Genomic DNA, 17100 nt, shown 5'->3' on the forward strand with positions numbered 1-17100 from the left:
ACGAAAGTTAACATAGCCCTCCTGACTGCTCTCCTTAGCAAGGCCAGCTGGCAAGGCTGGCCCTTAGTTGGCCTCTGGGAACTTGGATTTCTTTTTGCTTTTCCTTTTAAGACTTCTATTTTAATTCCTTTTTTTTTTTTTTTTTTTGGCTGCACCGCACAGTATGTGGGATCTTAGTACCCCGACCAGGGATTGAACCCATGCCCCCTGCATTGGAAGCATGGGGTCTTAACCACTGGACCACCAGGGAAGTCCCAGAACTTGGATTTCAATACAGTTCCCCCAACCCTAACTGGTAAGAGGGGCTCACTCTGCTTAAACTGTCTGTACAAAAATGAGGTCCATGTTGGATGCCTTCTTTCTTTCCAGAAGCCTGGAGTTTAGGTATGTGCTGGGCAGATGGTGCCTACAGACCAGCCCCCAGGGAAAACCCTGGGCTCTGAGTCTATAATGAACCTCCCTGTAAATTTCACTGCGCACATGCTGTCACAGCTTGCTGCTGAAGGAATTCAGCATGTCCTGTGTGGTTCCACTAGGAGAGGACTCCAAAAGCTTGTGCCTGGGTTCCTGCAGGTGTCACCCCAAAAGCCTTTTCCCTTTGCTGATTTTACTTTGCATTCCTTCAGTGGAATAAATCAGAGCCATGAGTACAACAGTGAGCTGAGTTTGGGGCATGGCCTTAGGGACCCATGACACGCCTACTCCATACTCACTCCCCAGTCAGACTGAGAGCTCCCTGGGGGAGGGCGTCAGGGGTTTGTCTGCAATTGTTTCCCAGTGCCCTTCTCACCACGGGATGACAGTCTAGAGCACTTCCAGAGTACTTTAAGAGCAAAGAGTACTCCAAGTACTCCATGAGTACTTTATAGCACAGACGGCCAAAAGCCACATAAAAAGATACACAACATCGCTAGTCATCAAAGACATGCAAATCAAAACTACAGTCAAGTATCACCTCACACCTGTCAGGATGGCCATGATCAAAAAATCTACAAACAATAAATGCTGCAGAGGATGTGGAGAAAAGGGAACCCTCCTTCACTGTTGGTGGGAATGTAAATTGATACAGTCACTATGGAGAACAGTATGGAGGCTCCTTAAGAAACTAAAAATAGTACTACCATGTGACTCAGCAACCCCTCTCCTGGACATATACCTGGAGAAAATCATAATTCAAAAAGATACGTGCACTCCAGTGTTCACTGCAGCACGATTTACAATAGCCAGGATATTGAACCAACCTAAATGTTCATTGAGAGAGAAACAGATAAAGAAGACATGGTATATATATACAATGGAATATTGTATGTGCTATATTTTCAGTTGTGTCCAACTTTTGCGACTCCATAGCCTGTGGCATGCCAGGCTCCCCTGTCCATGGGATTCGCTAGGCAAGAATACTAGAGTGGGTTGTCATGCCCTCCTCCAGGGGATCTTCCCGATCCAGGGATCAAACCCACATCTCTTTTGTCTCCTGCATTGGCAGGCAGGTTCTTTACCACGAGTGCCACCTGGGGAGCCCATAAATGATGAGATGACTTTATATATTCTCTCCCTAAGACAACGACTGCAGTCAGAAGAAAGGAAGGTGGATCCAAGTTCCCAGACACAACAGAACACAACACAGCAGGGTCCTCTGGCTGTAATTCCACCAGGTGCTCACTCACCAGCACCCCCAGCCCTCCACAGTCTGGGGAGGCCCAGCGCAGGCTCCGGCGTGGCCACCCTCTGCATCTGCACAGCCACCTTCAGCCCCTGGACAGAGTGACAGGAACAGATTATAGACTCACAACATGGGTGGGATCCGCTCACACCTGCTTACCCGGACTGAACTGGTGTAACTGGCCCTGATTTGGGAAACATGCTAAGAGTAGGGACAAGCCTCGTTCCCCACATCCAGGTTGACAACTCCTCAACACAAAGCTAGTCAGTGTCATGGAATTTCAAGCCCAAGATGGGACAGAGAGAGGTAACCCGGGTAGGGAAGGCCTCATCTAAGCAGCCTCTTGGAGCAGGGGACATCCTGGGGCACGGAGGAGCAGTGGATGGCCAGGAGACTGAGGGGTGAGGGAGGAGGCATGGGTGGAACCCTGCAAATGAGGGGGTGTTAGTAAACTATTCCCAAGGGGAAAATCCCTGCTGTGGAAGAAAGGACGGGAACCCTCCTACACCAACGGCCACTCCCTCGGGAAAGGTGTCTGAACCAACTTGTTTTGTTTTGTTTTTTTAATTTACATTTGGCTCTACTGGGACTTTGTTGCTGCGCCTGGGCTTTCTCTCATTGTGGTGGGCAGGAGCTACGCTCTAGTTGCGGTGAGGGGATTCTCACTACAGTGGCTTCTCTTTTTGCAGAAAACAGGTTCAACAGTTGTGGCTCTTAGGCTCTAGAGCTCGGGCTCAATAGTTGTGGTGCACGGTCTTAGTTGCCCCGTGGCACATGGAATTTCCTGGATGAGGGATCGAACTCATGTGCCCTGCATTAGCAGGTGGATTCTTAAACCACTGGACCACCAGGAAAGCCCCTGACTTCTAGAGGATGTCTCTGGCCTCCATGTCCAGCAGGAGGCTGGGTCCAGGAGAACTAACAGTGGCTCTGGGCAAGGTGGTGGCACCAGGGCCAGGAGCAGCAGTCAGAGGCAGGTTCATATTTTGGAGGAAAAGATGGCAGGACTTGGTGGAGGATGGGAAGCAAATGTGGCTGGTCCTCAGGGCAGGTGATGGGTGGGAGACAGGGGAGAATAGGCCCCTTCTCCTCAGGGCAGGGCTCCAAGCACACCTTAAAGTGTCCTTCTGTGTAACTCTCTCCACCTCAGAACCAGAACATAAGGCCCCGAGCCAAGAGCATGGTGACTGGCTTAGACACTCTCCACACAGCCCTTGGGTCACAGGACCTGCTCATTCCTGCAGGTTTCCTGGCCATGGAAAGGGTGGAAGGACTGAAGAAGAAAATCTGAACCCAGAGAGGCAAGACCTGGACCCTGGGTGCCACCCCCTCCCCTAGGACTGCCCAGGGCCTGACATCAGGCTGGAGATATTTACACTCAATGCAGAAACACCAAGGCCTGTTCAGTAGTTCTCACCAGGAGCTAAGCCTGGGCCTCCAGCATGTTCCCAATTTCCAATCTAGTTGGCCTTCCATTCCTCCCTCCCTCCTACCTCCCCACTTACAGACATATCCTGAACCTTGGGCCTTCTTGACAGAGGCTGGGGCCCCCCTGGCAGACCACCTCCCAGGCTAACTGCATATTCAGAAGACTGCTGGAGAGCTGACCAGTCCTCTGGAGCCGGAGGCATCACCTCCTCTTCCATCTCAGACTTGATCTCTATCTTCAGGTCCAGCTCTGGCCCCTGGGAAAAGGAGTGGAGGGTGCTAAGCAGGAAGAGGTGGTATGGAGGCTGTCCTCACCCTAAGAGACCCAAAGTTTGGGAGTAGTGCCATCAGAATTTGGGGTTTGTGGGACTTCCCTGGTGGTCCAGTGGCTAAGACTCTGCACTCCCAATGCAGCAGGCCTGGGTTCTATCCCTGGTCAGGGAACTAGATCCCACTTGTCACAACTAAAGTGTTAATTGCTCAGTCTGACTCTTTGCGACCCCATGGACTCTAGTCCGCCAGGTTCCTCTACCCATGATTCTCTAGGCAAGAATACTGGAGTGCGTTGTCATTCTCTTCTCCATGGGGATCTTCCTGACCCAGGGATCAAACCTGGGTCTCCCACATTGCAGGCAGATTCTTTTTACTGTCTGAGTGACCAGGGAAGCCCATGTCACAACTAAGACCCAGACAAATTAATTAATTAAGAAAAGAATTTGGGCAACGTGGGTCTGGCAGTTTCAGGCCTGGCAACTCTCCCTGCTTCACTGTGGGCACCAGCCACTGAGGGTCTCTGAGAACCGACTGCACCAGAGACTTGGACACACATAGCTGGTCCTTTTCTGGTTCTGGGGAGCCCATGGCTGGAGGGTAGACCACCAACCCTCAGAGGCACTGAGAGATATTTCACTAGAAAGGTTTTTGCTCTGTTCCAGGCAGCACTGCACAGCTTGTGAAATCTTAGTTTGCTGACCAGGGATTAAACTCGAGACCCCGGCAGTGAAACTGCAGAGTCCTAACCACTAGACTGCCAGGGAGTCCCTAAAAAGGTTTTTACAGAAAAACTGGGAGCACTTAGTTCTGAATATAAACACTCTTCTGTGTTTTCCCAGGTTCTGTATCTGCCTATCTGGCATCTGTCAACCACAGGGCCACAGTTAGTTATCCACATCTCCCGTGACCCACAGCCCACACTCTGAACCGCCTCCTTTATGGAATTCTCACACACCAAGCCAATATTCCTCCCACCCTAAATCACCCACTTCATGTCCTGGAGGAAACACCTTGGCTCAAGTGTCTGCCTGGCCCTGGTGTGTGCATCCAACTCAGCTACTCCTCACCTTCTCCGATGAAAGGGAATGAAGAATCATGCCCCATCAATCTTACCATTTGCAAATCATAGGATGAGTTTTCCATTGAAATATCCTGCAGAGGAGTAGGCTCTTTGGGTGTAAATTGAGATTCCCAGTCTAAAATGAATGGGGGGGAAAAAATTACTTTATTTCAGAAAGAAGTCATGGTATGAAACTGACACACACATTTTTTTTTTTAATATTGACCCTAAACTTGGGACAATACTGAAAGGTAGAAGGTATCAATGAGCAAGCTTGCATTCTGCCGTGTGCTCAATCATGTCCAACTCTTTGTGACCCCATGGACTGTAGCCCGCCAGGCTCCTCTGTCCATGGGATTCTTCAGGCAAGAATACTGGAGTGGGTTGCCATTTCCTCTCTCCGATCCTGGGGAGAGTCTCTTGTGTCTCCTGCATTGGCAGGAAGATTCTTTACCACTGCAGTGAGCAAAGGGAGGTTCTAAAGAGTAGGGCTGTGTGTAGAGTCAGGCAGTGATGGGATGAGGTGGAAACCAGAGGCTTGTCCTGGTAAAAGAATTCATGGAGGCTTTTTTTAATATTTAGTTATTTTTGGCTGTGCTGGGTCTTCACTGAGGCCCGTGGGATCTTCACTGCAGTGCGTGCGCTTATCTCTAGTTGTGGTCCACAGGCACATGGGCCCTGTAGTTGCAGCTCAAGGGGTCTCTAGCTCTGGCGCTGGGGCTTAGTTGCCCCTTGGTATGTGGGATCTCAGTTCCCTGACCATGTATGGAGCCTGCATCCCATGCACTGGAAAGTGGATTCTTAACCAATGGACTACCAAGGAAGCCCCCTCCATGGAGATTTAGACTGATATTGCCAGAAAGTGTGTTATCAGGGAAACAGGAGCAATCAAACAAGAAATATATATAGAAATGTTCAATATAAAAATGAACGCAGTTATACCGCAATACAAAATAAAAAGTTTGAAGAAGAAAACAAATTTAAAAAAAAAAAAAAGAAGACAAACATGACTTCCCTGGTGGTCCAGTGGTTAAGGGTCCACACTCCCAATGCAAGGGACCTGGGTCTAATCCCGGGTCAGGGAACTAAGATCCCACAGGCCACTGCAAGTAAAGACCCTTTGTGCTGCAACTAAGTCCTGCCACAACCAAATAAATAAATAAATATTTCAAATTTAAAAAAAACTAAACAAAAACTGTGTGTATGATATCGAGAAATCAGAATCCTCACCAACCACTGGGGGAAAGGTAAACTAGTGTCCTTAATCTCAAAAGAGGTCAACAGAGGATCAGACTGTTGGATGGCACCACCAAAACAACAGACGTGGACTTGGGCAAACTCCGGGAGATAGTGAAGGACAGGGAAGCCTGTTGGGCAAACTCAGGGATATCGTGAGTGACAGGGAAGCCTGGCGTGCTACAGTCCATGGGGTCACAAAGAGTTGGACATGACTTGGCAACTGACCAAGAACAACAACAAATCTCAAATGCAGTTTGACTGAAATTGAAGCTGTGATCAAAAACCTCCCAAAAAACAAAAGCCCGTGGCCCGATGGCTTCACAGGAGAATTCTATCAAACATTTAGAGAAGAGATAATGCCTGTTCTTCTAAAACTCTTTCAAAAAACTGCAGAGGAATGAACATTTCCAAACTCATTCTACAAGGCCACCATCACCCTGATACCAAAACCAGACAAAGACAACACAAAAAAAGAAAACTACAGGCCAGTGTCACTGATGAACATAGATGTAAAAATCCTCAACAAAATTTTAGCAAATGGAATTCAGCAACACATCAAAAAGACAAACTTGTGACTTCCCTGATCAAGTTGGGTTTATTCCAGGAATGCAAGGATTCTTCAATATATACAAATCTATCAATGTGATACACCATATTAACAAATTGAAAGATAAAACCATATGATCATCTCAATAGAGGCAGAAAAAGCCTTTGACAAAATTCAGCACCGATTTATGATTAAAACTCTTCAAAAAATGGGCACAGAAGGAATCTACCTCAACATAGTAAAGGCCATGTATGATAAACCTACAGCAAACATTACTCTCAATGGTGAAAAACTGAAAGCATTCACCCTAAGATCAGGAACAAAACAAGGATGTCCACTTTCACCACTATTATGCAACATAGTTCTGGAAGTCCTAGCTACAGGAATCAGAAAAGAAAGAGAAATAAGATGAATCCAGATCAGAAAAGAAGAAGTAAAGCTCTCACTGTTTGCAGATGACATGATACTGTACATAGAAAACCCTAAAGAGAGTATCAGAAAATTACTAGAGCTAATCAGTGAATTTAGCAAAGTTGGAGGATACAAAATCAATGTACAGAAATCACTTGCATTTCTATATACTAAAAATGAAAAATAAGAAAGAGAAATTAAGGAATCAATCCCATTCACCATTGCAACAAAAAGAATTAAAAATCTAGGAATAAACTTACCTAAGGAAACAAAAGAACTGTACACAGAAAATTATAAGACACTGATGAAAGAAATCAAAGACAACATAAACAGATGGAGAGATATTCTATGTTCCTGGGTAGAAAGAATCAATATTGTGAAAATGAGTATACGACCAAATGCAATCTACAGATTCAATGGGATCCCTATCAAACTACCAATGGCTTTTTTCACAGAACTAGAACAAAAAATTTCACAGTTCATATGGAAACACAACAGACCCCAAATAGCCAAAGCAGTCTTGAGAAAGAAGAATGGAGCTGGAGGAATCAAGCTACCTGACTTCAGGTTATACTACAAAGCTACAGTCATCAAGACAGTATGGTACTGGCACCAAAACAGAAACACAGACCAATGGAACAAGATAGAAAGCCCAGAAATAAACCCATGCACCTATTGGTACCTTATTTTTGACAAAGGAGGCAAGAATATACAATGGGGCAGTGATAGCCTCTTCAATAAATGGTGCTGGGAAAACCAGACAGCTACATGTAAATGAATGAAATTAAACACTTCCTAACACCATACACAAAGATAAACTCAAAATGGATTAAAGACCCAAGTAAGATCAGAAATTATAAAACTCTTAGAGGAAAACATAGGTAGAACACCCTCTGACATAAAGCAAGATCTCTATGACCCACCTCCAAGAGTAACGGAAATAAAAACAAGAGTAAACAAGCGGGACTTGATTAAACTTAAAAGCTTTTGCACAGCAAAGGAAAGTATAAGCAAGGTGAAAAGACAACCCTCAGAATGGGGAAACTAATAGTAAATGGAAGAACTGACAAAGGATTAATTTCCGAAATATATAAGCAGCTCATACAATTCAATGCCAAAAAAACAAACAATCCAATCAAAAAGTGGGAAAATGACCTAAACAGACATTTCTCCAAAGAAGACATACAGATGGCTAACAAACACATGAAAAGATGCTCAACAATGCTCATTATTAGAGAAATGCAAACCAAACCACAATGAGATATCACCTCACACCAGTCAGAATGGCCATCAAAAAGTCTACAAACAATAAATGCTGGAGAGGGTGTGGAGAAAAGGGAATGCTCTTGCACTGTTGGTGGGAATGTAAATCAATACAGCCACTATGGAAGATGGTATGGAGATTCCTTAAAAACTAGGAATAAAACCACCATATGACCCAGCAATCCCACTCTTAGGCATATACCCTGAGGAAACCAAGATCGAAAAACACACACGCATCCCACTGTTCACTGCAGCACTATTTACAATAGCTAGAACATGAAGCAACCTAGATGTCCACTGACAGATGAATGGATAAAGAAGTTGTACGACATATACACAATGGAATATTACTCAGCCATAAAAAGGAACTCATTGAGTCCGTTCTGATGAGGTGGATGAACCTAGAACCTATCATACAGAGTGAAGTGAGTCAGAAACAGAAAGATAAATATCGTTCATATTTGCACACACATATATGGAATCTAGAAAGATGGTACTGAAGAATTTATTTACAAGGCAGCAATAGAGAAACAGACATAGAGAATAGACTTATAGACATGGGGAGAGGGTAAGATGTATGGGAAGAGTAACATGGAAACTTTCATTACCACATGTAAAATAGATAGCCAATGGGAATTTGCTGTATGGCTCAGGAAACTCAAACAGGGGCCCTGTATCAACCTAGAGGGGTGGGATGGGGAGGGAGATGGGAGGGAGGTTCAAAAGGGAGGGGATACATGTATACCTACGTCTGATTCATGTTGAGGTTTGACAGAAAACAACAAAATTCTGTACAGCAATTATCCTTCAATAAAAAAAAAAAATGACCCAGCAATTCCACACCTAAGTGGAATTCTCACACTCAAGAGAAATGAAAACACATCCACAAAACTCCCTGCACACCAATGTTCAGAGCAGCACTACTCACAATCACCAAAAGTAAAAACACACATCCACCACCTGATGGGTCAACAGAATGGATCAACAGAATGTGGTCCTTCCACAAGCAGGACTGCCATTTGGCCTTAAAAAGCAATGCATTTCATGCTATGACATGAAGGAGCCTCAAAAACACGATGCTGAGTGAAAGAAGACAGATACGGATGTATGATTCCATCTGTATGAAATGTCCAGGACAGGCAAATCCACAGAGACAGAAGGTGGATTAGCAGTTGCTGGGGGCTGCGGGAGGAGGGATAGGAAGTGACCGCTAATCAGAAGAGGATTTCTTTTTGAGGTGATGGAAGTGTTCCAGAGCTGGACAGTGGTGATGGCTGCACAACTTTGTGAATATACTAAAAACCTGTGAAATGTACACTTTAAAAGGGTGTATTTTACAGTGTGTGAATATCTCAATTTAAAAAAAAAAAGACAAGTTGATTTGCAGGGCAGGAATAGAGACACAGATATAGAGGACAGACTTGTGGACACAGAGAGGGAAGGAGAGGGTGGGACAAACTGAGAGAGTAGCGCTGAAACATATACATTACCATATGCAAATCAGATAGCTAGCAGGAAGTGCCTGTATAACACGGGGAGCTCAACCAGTGCTCTAGAGTGGTGGGATGGGGTCGTGGGGGTGGGAAGGAGGTTCAAGGGACAGCGGATGTGTGTATACTTGTGGCTGATTCACGTTGTGGAATAGCAGAAGCCAACACAACACTGTAAAGCAATTATCCTCTGATTTTTAAAAAAGAATACACTTAAAAAGAAAAAACCTTTAAAAAAAATTGAAATAGACATTTTTTCTTTTAACTTTTTAAATTTATTTATTTTTAATTGGAGGATAACCACTTTACAATGCGGTGCTGGTTTCTGCCATACATCAACATAAATCTGAAACCAACATTTAGAGGAGAGTTAGAAAGTGAAAAGAAGAAGAGTTAAAGGAACTCACCCCAAACAGTCTTATTTCCCCTCAGAATAAAGAATTTTACAAATACTCTCAAACTAGCACTTCCCAGCAGCACCCACCTCTCAAGCCCAATCTGGGTGGGTCACGACATCCTATGCCCCCGGGTACTCACCCACACCTGTGGCACAGAGAACGCTGTGCTCCGCTGCTTTCAGCTCTTCTCTTGGCTCCACCTGGGAGACGAGACTGGCTTTGCATGGTGGAGTCCCTGCTGCTGGAGAAGGACATATGGGCCGAGGGAGGGAGGGCTTGCAGGGGAAACTAAATGCTTCCCCAGCCTGCCCACTCTCCACCTGGGCCTTAGCTCCTGAAGCCAAGCAAGTAGGCGGGGACCTAAGCAATCACATTCAATTTTTTTTTTTTTTAATGAATTCAATGAGGTTCCTTTACAAGGGTCCAAACCACAAACACTCTCCTCTCTACCCTTCTGAACTGAGGTTCTCTACGTTCCAAGACCAAACTCGAGGAGACCTATGTAGGTCCTGACCATAGAGAAGTATTAGTTGCTTAGTTGTGTCCAACTCTTTGCAACCCCCATGAACTGTATAGCCTGCTAGGCTCCTCTGTGGTTCCTCTATCCATGGAATTCTCCAGGCGAGAATACTTGAGTGGGTAGCCATTCCCTCCTCCAGAGGATCTTCCTGACCCAGTGACTGACCCTGAGTCTCCCACAATGCAGGTAGATTCTTTACCATCTGAGCCACCAGGGAAGCCCTGACTACAGAGAGACTGAAGTCCACTCAATGCATAAAGCTGTTATCCTATGAAAGCCCATGAATGACAAACCATATGGAACCCACACCGCATCACTGTGGCCAAGTGGCAGGCACTTAAAGGGCATTTTCAGGGCTTCTCCGCCTACCAATGCAGGAGACGTGGTGGCTTCAATCTCTGGTCCAGGAAGATCGCTCATGCTGTGGGGCCACTAACCCCATGGACCACAACTACTGAGCCAGTGCTCTAGAGCCAGGGAGCTGCAACCACTGAAGCCTGCGCATCCCAGAGCTTGTACTCCACAATAGGAGAAGTCGCTGCAGTGAGAAATACGCGTACCACAACCAGAGAGGAGATCCCGCTTGCCCCAAGTAGAGAAAGACCCAGCACAGCCATAAATAAATAAATAAGCAAATTTTTTTTTTAAAAAAAAGAGCATCTGCATACAGGAAGAACGAGAGAAGCGAAAGCCTTACCCCTGGGCGCCGGGGTCCTGCAGTTGTCCTGCAGTACGCGTCTGCACAGGTTCCTCCCGGCATCGTCCAGCAACGTCCACTCCTGGATGAGCTCCATCGCCACATCCTCTAAGGTGACTGATTCCTAAGGCAGCGCATGTATTGCGGCTCAGCAAGGACCACCCCCACCATTCTGCAGAATGAGGGTTTATCCCTTGGGGAAGGCAGACCCAGTACGAGAATATTCAGAGAATATTCTCTGCAAAGCTGGGCTCAGCAAACCTTGCCTGCCTCCTGTTTGTCTAAATAAAGTTTTATTGGCACACGGCCACACCCATCTGTTCATCTCTGTGGCTGTCATTGTGCTACTAGGGCAGAACTGAAGAGCTGCTGGGACAGAGCTCATATGGCGTACCCAACCAAAAATAATTATTTTCTTTTAACATTTGGACAAATCTGAAAGTATAAGCTTTGGCTCTCTGCTGCTCCACTATCCAGTGATGACAAAGCCTGTCCTTCTCAGATGTACTGAGTATTTCCTGAACTCCTTATTCAAGGCATGAGAAGTCTGAACTTGCTCTTTTCATTTTCATGAAGTCCCTAGGATGAGTCATTGTTTTATGCCTGTTAAAACTGAACTTCCGTTGCATCTGAGAAACGTGATGGCCTTTTAATCTCGAAATCCTCTGGAACAGCACTGACTGGTAAAGCTCTCTGTCATGAATGGAATGTTCTATGCCTGCACTTTCCAAAAAAAGGCAGCCACCAGCACGTGTGGCTCCTGAGCACTTGAGAAATATGGTCTGGTAACTGAGAAGCTGAGGTTTAAATTTTGTTGGATTTTAATTAACCTTAATTTTTAGAGCCACATGTGTTTTCAGTAGGTCTCACAAGCGATGGTAAAGATGGCCGTGGAGGAGTTCTGCGGCTGCCGGCTCAGTCTGAGCCCCCTCACTGCCATTAGACTGTGGAACTGGGTACCAAACCCCAAGGTTGCTTTGGGAACCCTCCATCCTCACCAGTTCCCTCCAGAACTGCAGGTCATGCACTGAAAGAGGCTAAAAAGTCCCGGGGACGGGGCTAAAGATGTTCCACACTTCCCTCCCCTTTCCGAGAGAGCAGACAGGGCCCCAAGTACAAGATTTTCCCACCCCCACAACCATCCAGGCTCAATCTTCCCCCTCACCATGATACCAGCGCCAGGGTTTAAAGTTTCAGTGTGTGTCCTTCCTGCAATAAGAAAGATGGAGGTAAAAGGAGAAATGAGACTGGAAGCAGAACATCAAGCAGCAGTCTGGCCCGGGTAATTAATTCCATTTCTGTGGACCATGAGCAGGGCGGCCAAGCCAAACAGCCTCACTCGGAAATTTACTTCAATACGCAACATATTGGGCCCCTCGTCATCTTTCACATCACAGGCCCTGACCATTCCTACTGACTCCTCTCACGTAATAAAAGGACCACTTCTCCTCTTTGTTGTTGTTGTGTGGTCACTAAGTCATGTCTGACTCTTTGCAACACCATGGACTGTAGCCCACCAGGCTCCTCTTGTCCATGGGAGTTCCCAGGCAAGAACACTGGAGTGGGTTACCATTTCCTTCTCCAGGGGATCTTCCTGGACCAGGGATGGAACTTGAGTGTCCTGCATCAGCAGGCGGATTCTTCACCACTGAGCCACCTAGGAAGCTCCCTTAAAACACCTCAAGGGACTTCCCTAGCAGTCTGGTAATTAAGACTTCACCTTTCAATGCAGGGAGTTCGAGTTCTATCCCTGGTCAGACAGCTAAGATCCCACATGCCTCATGGCCAAGGAACCAAAACAAAAAAGAAACATCATTCCAACAGATTAAATGAAAATTTAATTATAAAAAGTCCACATCAATAACAACGAAAAAAAATTTTTTATAAACAAAAAAACACTTTCTACTAACACTTTCTACTTTTTCTCCACTACCCTTATCAAGTTGGGATTTTTACATGATGTGTTTAGGTCAGTTTGCCTCTCTCTCTCCAACCACGACGTAAACCCTCCAAGTACAGAACTGTGTCCCTAAAATTAAAAGATGCTTGCTTCTTGAAAGAAAAGCTGTTACAAACCTAGACAGTGACCTAAAAAGCAGAGACATCACTCTGCTGACAAAGGCCCGTGCAGTCAAAGCTATGGTTTTTCCAGTGGTCATGTACGGATGTGAGAGCTGGACCGTAAAGAAGGCTGAGCACTGAAGAATTGATGCTTTCGAGCTGTTGTAGAAGACTCTTGAGAGTCCCTTGGACAGCAAAGAGATCAAACCAGTCAATCCTAAAAGAAATCAACTCTGAATAATCATTGGAAGGACTGATGCTAAAGCTGACGCTCTAATATTCTGGCCACCTGATGCGAAGAGCTGACTCACTGGAAAAGACCCTGATGCTAGGAAAGACTGAGGGCAGGAGGAGAAGGGGGCAACAGAGAATGAGATGATTGAATGGCATCACTGACTCAATGGACATGAGTTTGAACAAACTCCAGGATATGCTGAAGGACACAGAAGCCTGGGGTGCTGCAGTCCATGGGGTCACAAAGAGTCGGTCATGACTTACTGACTGAACAACAACCACTTTCTTCAGGACTCCAAACCCTGCCACCGGCACGGCACTTGATGCGTACTTTATGTATTAGAGGTTGGCAAACTTTTTCTATAGATGGCTAGATAGTAAATAGCTTAGGATGTGTGGGCCACAGCACCTCCCTGGTGGTCCATAGCTAAGACTCCGCACTCCCAATGCAGGGGGCCCAGGTTTGATCCCTGGTCAGGGAACTATATCCCACATGCCGCAACTAAGAGTTCACATGGTGGGCTTCCCTGGTGGCTCTGGTAAAGAATACGCCTGCCAATGCAGGAGACACAGGTTCGATCCCTCATCAGGGAAGATCCCACTTGGCTCAGAGCAACTAAGCCTGTGCACAACTACTGAGCCTATGCTCCAGAGCCTGGGAACTGCAACTACTCAGCCCACGTGCTACAACTCTGAAGCTCACATGCCTACAGCCCATGCTCCACAACAAAAGAAGCCACCACAATGAGAAGCCCGTGCACCGCAACTGGAGAGTAGCCCCCACTTGCCACAACTAGAGAAAAGTCCGTGCAGCAACAAAGACCCAGCACAGTCAAAAATAATAAATAAATGATGCAATCAGGAATTAAGGGGGAAAAAGTCTGTGAGCCACATGTATGGCAACTATTTAATTGTGACTGTAGCACAGAAACAGCCATAGGGAGCATGCAAACACATGTGCTCCAATGAGTGAATGAGTGAGTCACTCAGTCGTGTCCAACTCATTGTGACCCCATGGACTGTAGCCTGCCAGGCTCCTCTGTCCATGGAATTCTCCAGGCAAGAATATTTGTGTTTCATCGTGTTCAAATAAAACTTTATTAATACAAACTAGCACTGGAGTAGTTTTGGCCCACAGGCCACAGTTTGCGAACCTGTACTCTATATCATGGGCTTCCCTGGTGTCTCAGATGGTAAATAATCTGCCTGCAATGTGGGAGACCCAGGTTCAAACCCTGAGTTGGGAAGACCCTCTGGAGAAGGAAATGGCAACCCACTCCAGTATTCTTGCCTGGAGAATTCCATGGACAGAGGAGCCTAGCAGACCCCAGTCCATGGGGTCACAAAGAGTCAGACACAACTGAGCAACTAACTTATACACTTACTGTATATCATGTGGTAGAGAGAATACAACAAACACAAAATTCTCTAATTCTACCTCCTACACATCTTAAACATTCAAGCTTTTCCAATTTCACCATTATTACCAAACCCCAACTTTTTCAGCTCCAAGATCATCTGAGTTCTGAACTTACCCAGGCTTCTATACGTGTGGACTCTGCATTCATTCTTATCCATCCTAAACTCCATGCTAAATCCAGAAGCTACTGTTTTGTTTAAATCATCAACAAAATCATATTACTCCCTACTTAAAACTCTGATTCAATGGCTTCCAAATGGCCTTAGAACAAGGTCCAAAGCTTACCATGATCTTCCAGGCCCTCCTTCCTCTCCACCCAACACTTTCACTCCACACTTGGCTTCCGGTTTTAACTTTCTCCATCTTTTCTCAGCTCCTAGAACACACCAGGCTTTGTACTACTTGAGAGATTATGCCTCTATGGTTCTTTCAAATCTTTTCCCTACTCCAATTCCACAGCCTGACTCTTTGTCTAGCTATATACAACGCATCTTTCAGGTTCAAACGTTTGTCCCTTTTAAGATACTTTTCCTGACTTTCTTAAGTTCTCCTGTTCTGTGTTTTCTATTGGTTTAGCCAAAAAGTTCAAGTGGAATTTTGTGTAACATCTTACGAATGTGTCAACTACAACTGGCACTTGTCAAGGGCATCAGCCACCTGCCTCTCCTGGGACTGTATCCTGTGATGATTCTGCCACTGCTACTGACCTCTGACATGCCCTGAAGGGAGTTCAGGGCGGAGAGTTTGAATGAGGCACATTGCCTCAGGAAAACTGGTGGAACAGGTCTTCAGATAGATATTTTTAGGAACTGGTTTTATGAACCCAATCTTTTCATCTCCTCATATCTAGAAAAGCGCGAACTGCCTTCACGATGACATCAGCTCCTCATGACGAGCAGAAAATCTTCTGCAAAGTAAGCAGCTGGTTACACTGAACTCCCCCTTCACCAAAATCTTATATATTGACCTTCCTGCCCCTACCTCTTGGGAGCAGTTTCTCAGAACTATCTGAGGTGCTGTCTCCTGGGCTGCAGTCCTCATTTTGCTCCAGATAAAACAACACACATCTCTCAAGTTGTGCAATTTTTCACACTGTGCAATATTTTTAAGTCGCCACATACATCACCCTTATTGTCAATTTAAAATCTGTCTTCCCAGCTAGACTAAAACCTCCACAGGGGCAAGTGCTGAATCTATTTTGGTCACATTGTTTCCCCTGTTCAGGGCCCAGTCTGTTAAATATCGCCCCCCACCAATGAAAATGTGCCCAAAAAATCAACTCAAGAATACATCAGTATAGCCAGATTAAAAAGGCACGTGCCTGCATACACACCACCACCACCACCACCAAAGTCAAAAATAAAAATAATTTTAAATGCCTGATATAAAATCACAACACCAGATTTCAGGTATCTTTAAGAATTGATTCCTTCTAAAAAGACAGTGGGACATGAATTCTCTAAAAAGAAATACCTCATTCATGAAATCAAAATCTGACATTTAATTTTCCTCCAGAATTAATTTCTTCCTCATTTCTTATTAGAAGTGAGTCTTAAACACAAACCAAAACCACAATGAGGTACCATCTCACCAAGGTAAGAACGGCTGCCATCTACAAACAAAAGTCTACAAACAATAAATGCTGGAGAGGGTGTGGAGAAAAGGGAACCCTCTTACACTGCTGGTGGGAATGCAAACTAGTACAACCACTATGGAGAACAGTGTGGAGATTCCTTAAAAAACTGAAAATAGAACTTCCATATGACCCAGCAATCTCAGTGCTGGGCATATACACCGAGGAAACCAGAACTGAAAGAGACATGTGTACCTCAAGGTTCATTACAGCACTGTTTACAATAGCTAGGACACGGAAGCAACCTAGATGTCCATCAGCAGACAAATGGATAAGAAAATTGTGGTACATATACACAATGGATTAGCCATTAAAAAGAATGCATGAGGTGGATGAAACTGGAGCCTATTATACACAGTGAAGTAAGTCAGAAAGAAAACCACCAATACAGTATATTAACGCATATATATGGAATTTAGAAAGATGGTAACGATAACCCTATGTGCAAGAGAGCAAAAGAGACACAGATATAAGAACAGACTTTATTTAGAAAGATGGTAACGATAACCCTATGTGCAAGAGAGCAAAAGAGACACAGATATAAGAACAGACTTTAGGACTCAGTGGGAGAAGACAAGGGTGGGATGATTTGAGAGAATGGCACTGAAATGAGTATATTACCATATGTGAAACAGATGACCAGTCCAAGTTCAATGCATGAGACAGGGCACTCAAAACTGGTGCACTGGGATGACCCAGAGGGATGGGATGGGGAGGGAGGTGGGGGGGGAGGGGTTGGGATGGGGGACACATGTACACCTGT

General features: G+C 45.3%; 1 protein-coding gene across 4 annotated transcripts in view; it reads right to left on the reverse strand.

The window, feature by feature from the left end:
* The window catches only part of ZNF333 (zinc finger protein 333), a 29784-nt gene that overhangs the window by 11418 nt on the left and 1266 nt on the right, over positions 1 to 17100 (reverse strand). For 2 of the 4 annotated variants that reach the window (XM_070462877.1, XM_020916629.2), the window contains exons 2-7: positions 12155 to 12198; positions 10990 to 11113; positions 9912 to 10013; positions 4478 to 4560; positions 3169 to 3348; positions 1668 to 1755 (exon numbers count right to left, since the gene is read on the reverse strand). In XM_070462877.1, the coding sequence (XP_070318978.1) occupies positions 1668 to 1755; positions 3169 to 3348; positions 4478 to 4560; positions 9912 to 10013; positions 10990 to 11113; positions 12155 to 12198 (621 nt within the window). The remainder of the gene's footprint in view (positions 1 to 1667; positions 1756 to 3168; positions 3349 to 4477; positions 4561 to 9911; positions 10014 to 10989; positions 11114 to 12154; positions 12199 to 17100) is intronic. The other 2 variants (XM_070462881.1, XM_070462887.1) reach the window with 2 other exon arrangements.

This window comes from Odocoileus virginianus, chromosome 3 (assembly GCF_023699985.2).
Source record: "Odocoileus virginianus isolate 20LAN1187 ecotype Illinois chromosome 3, Ovbor_1.2, whole genome shotgun sequence".
Taxonomy (NCBI): Eukaryota; Metazoa; Chordata; class Mammalia; order Artiodactyla; family Cervidae; genus Odocoileus; species Odocoileus virginianus.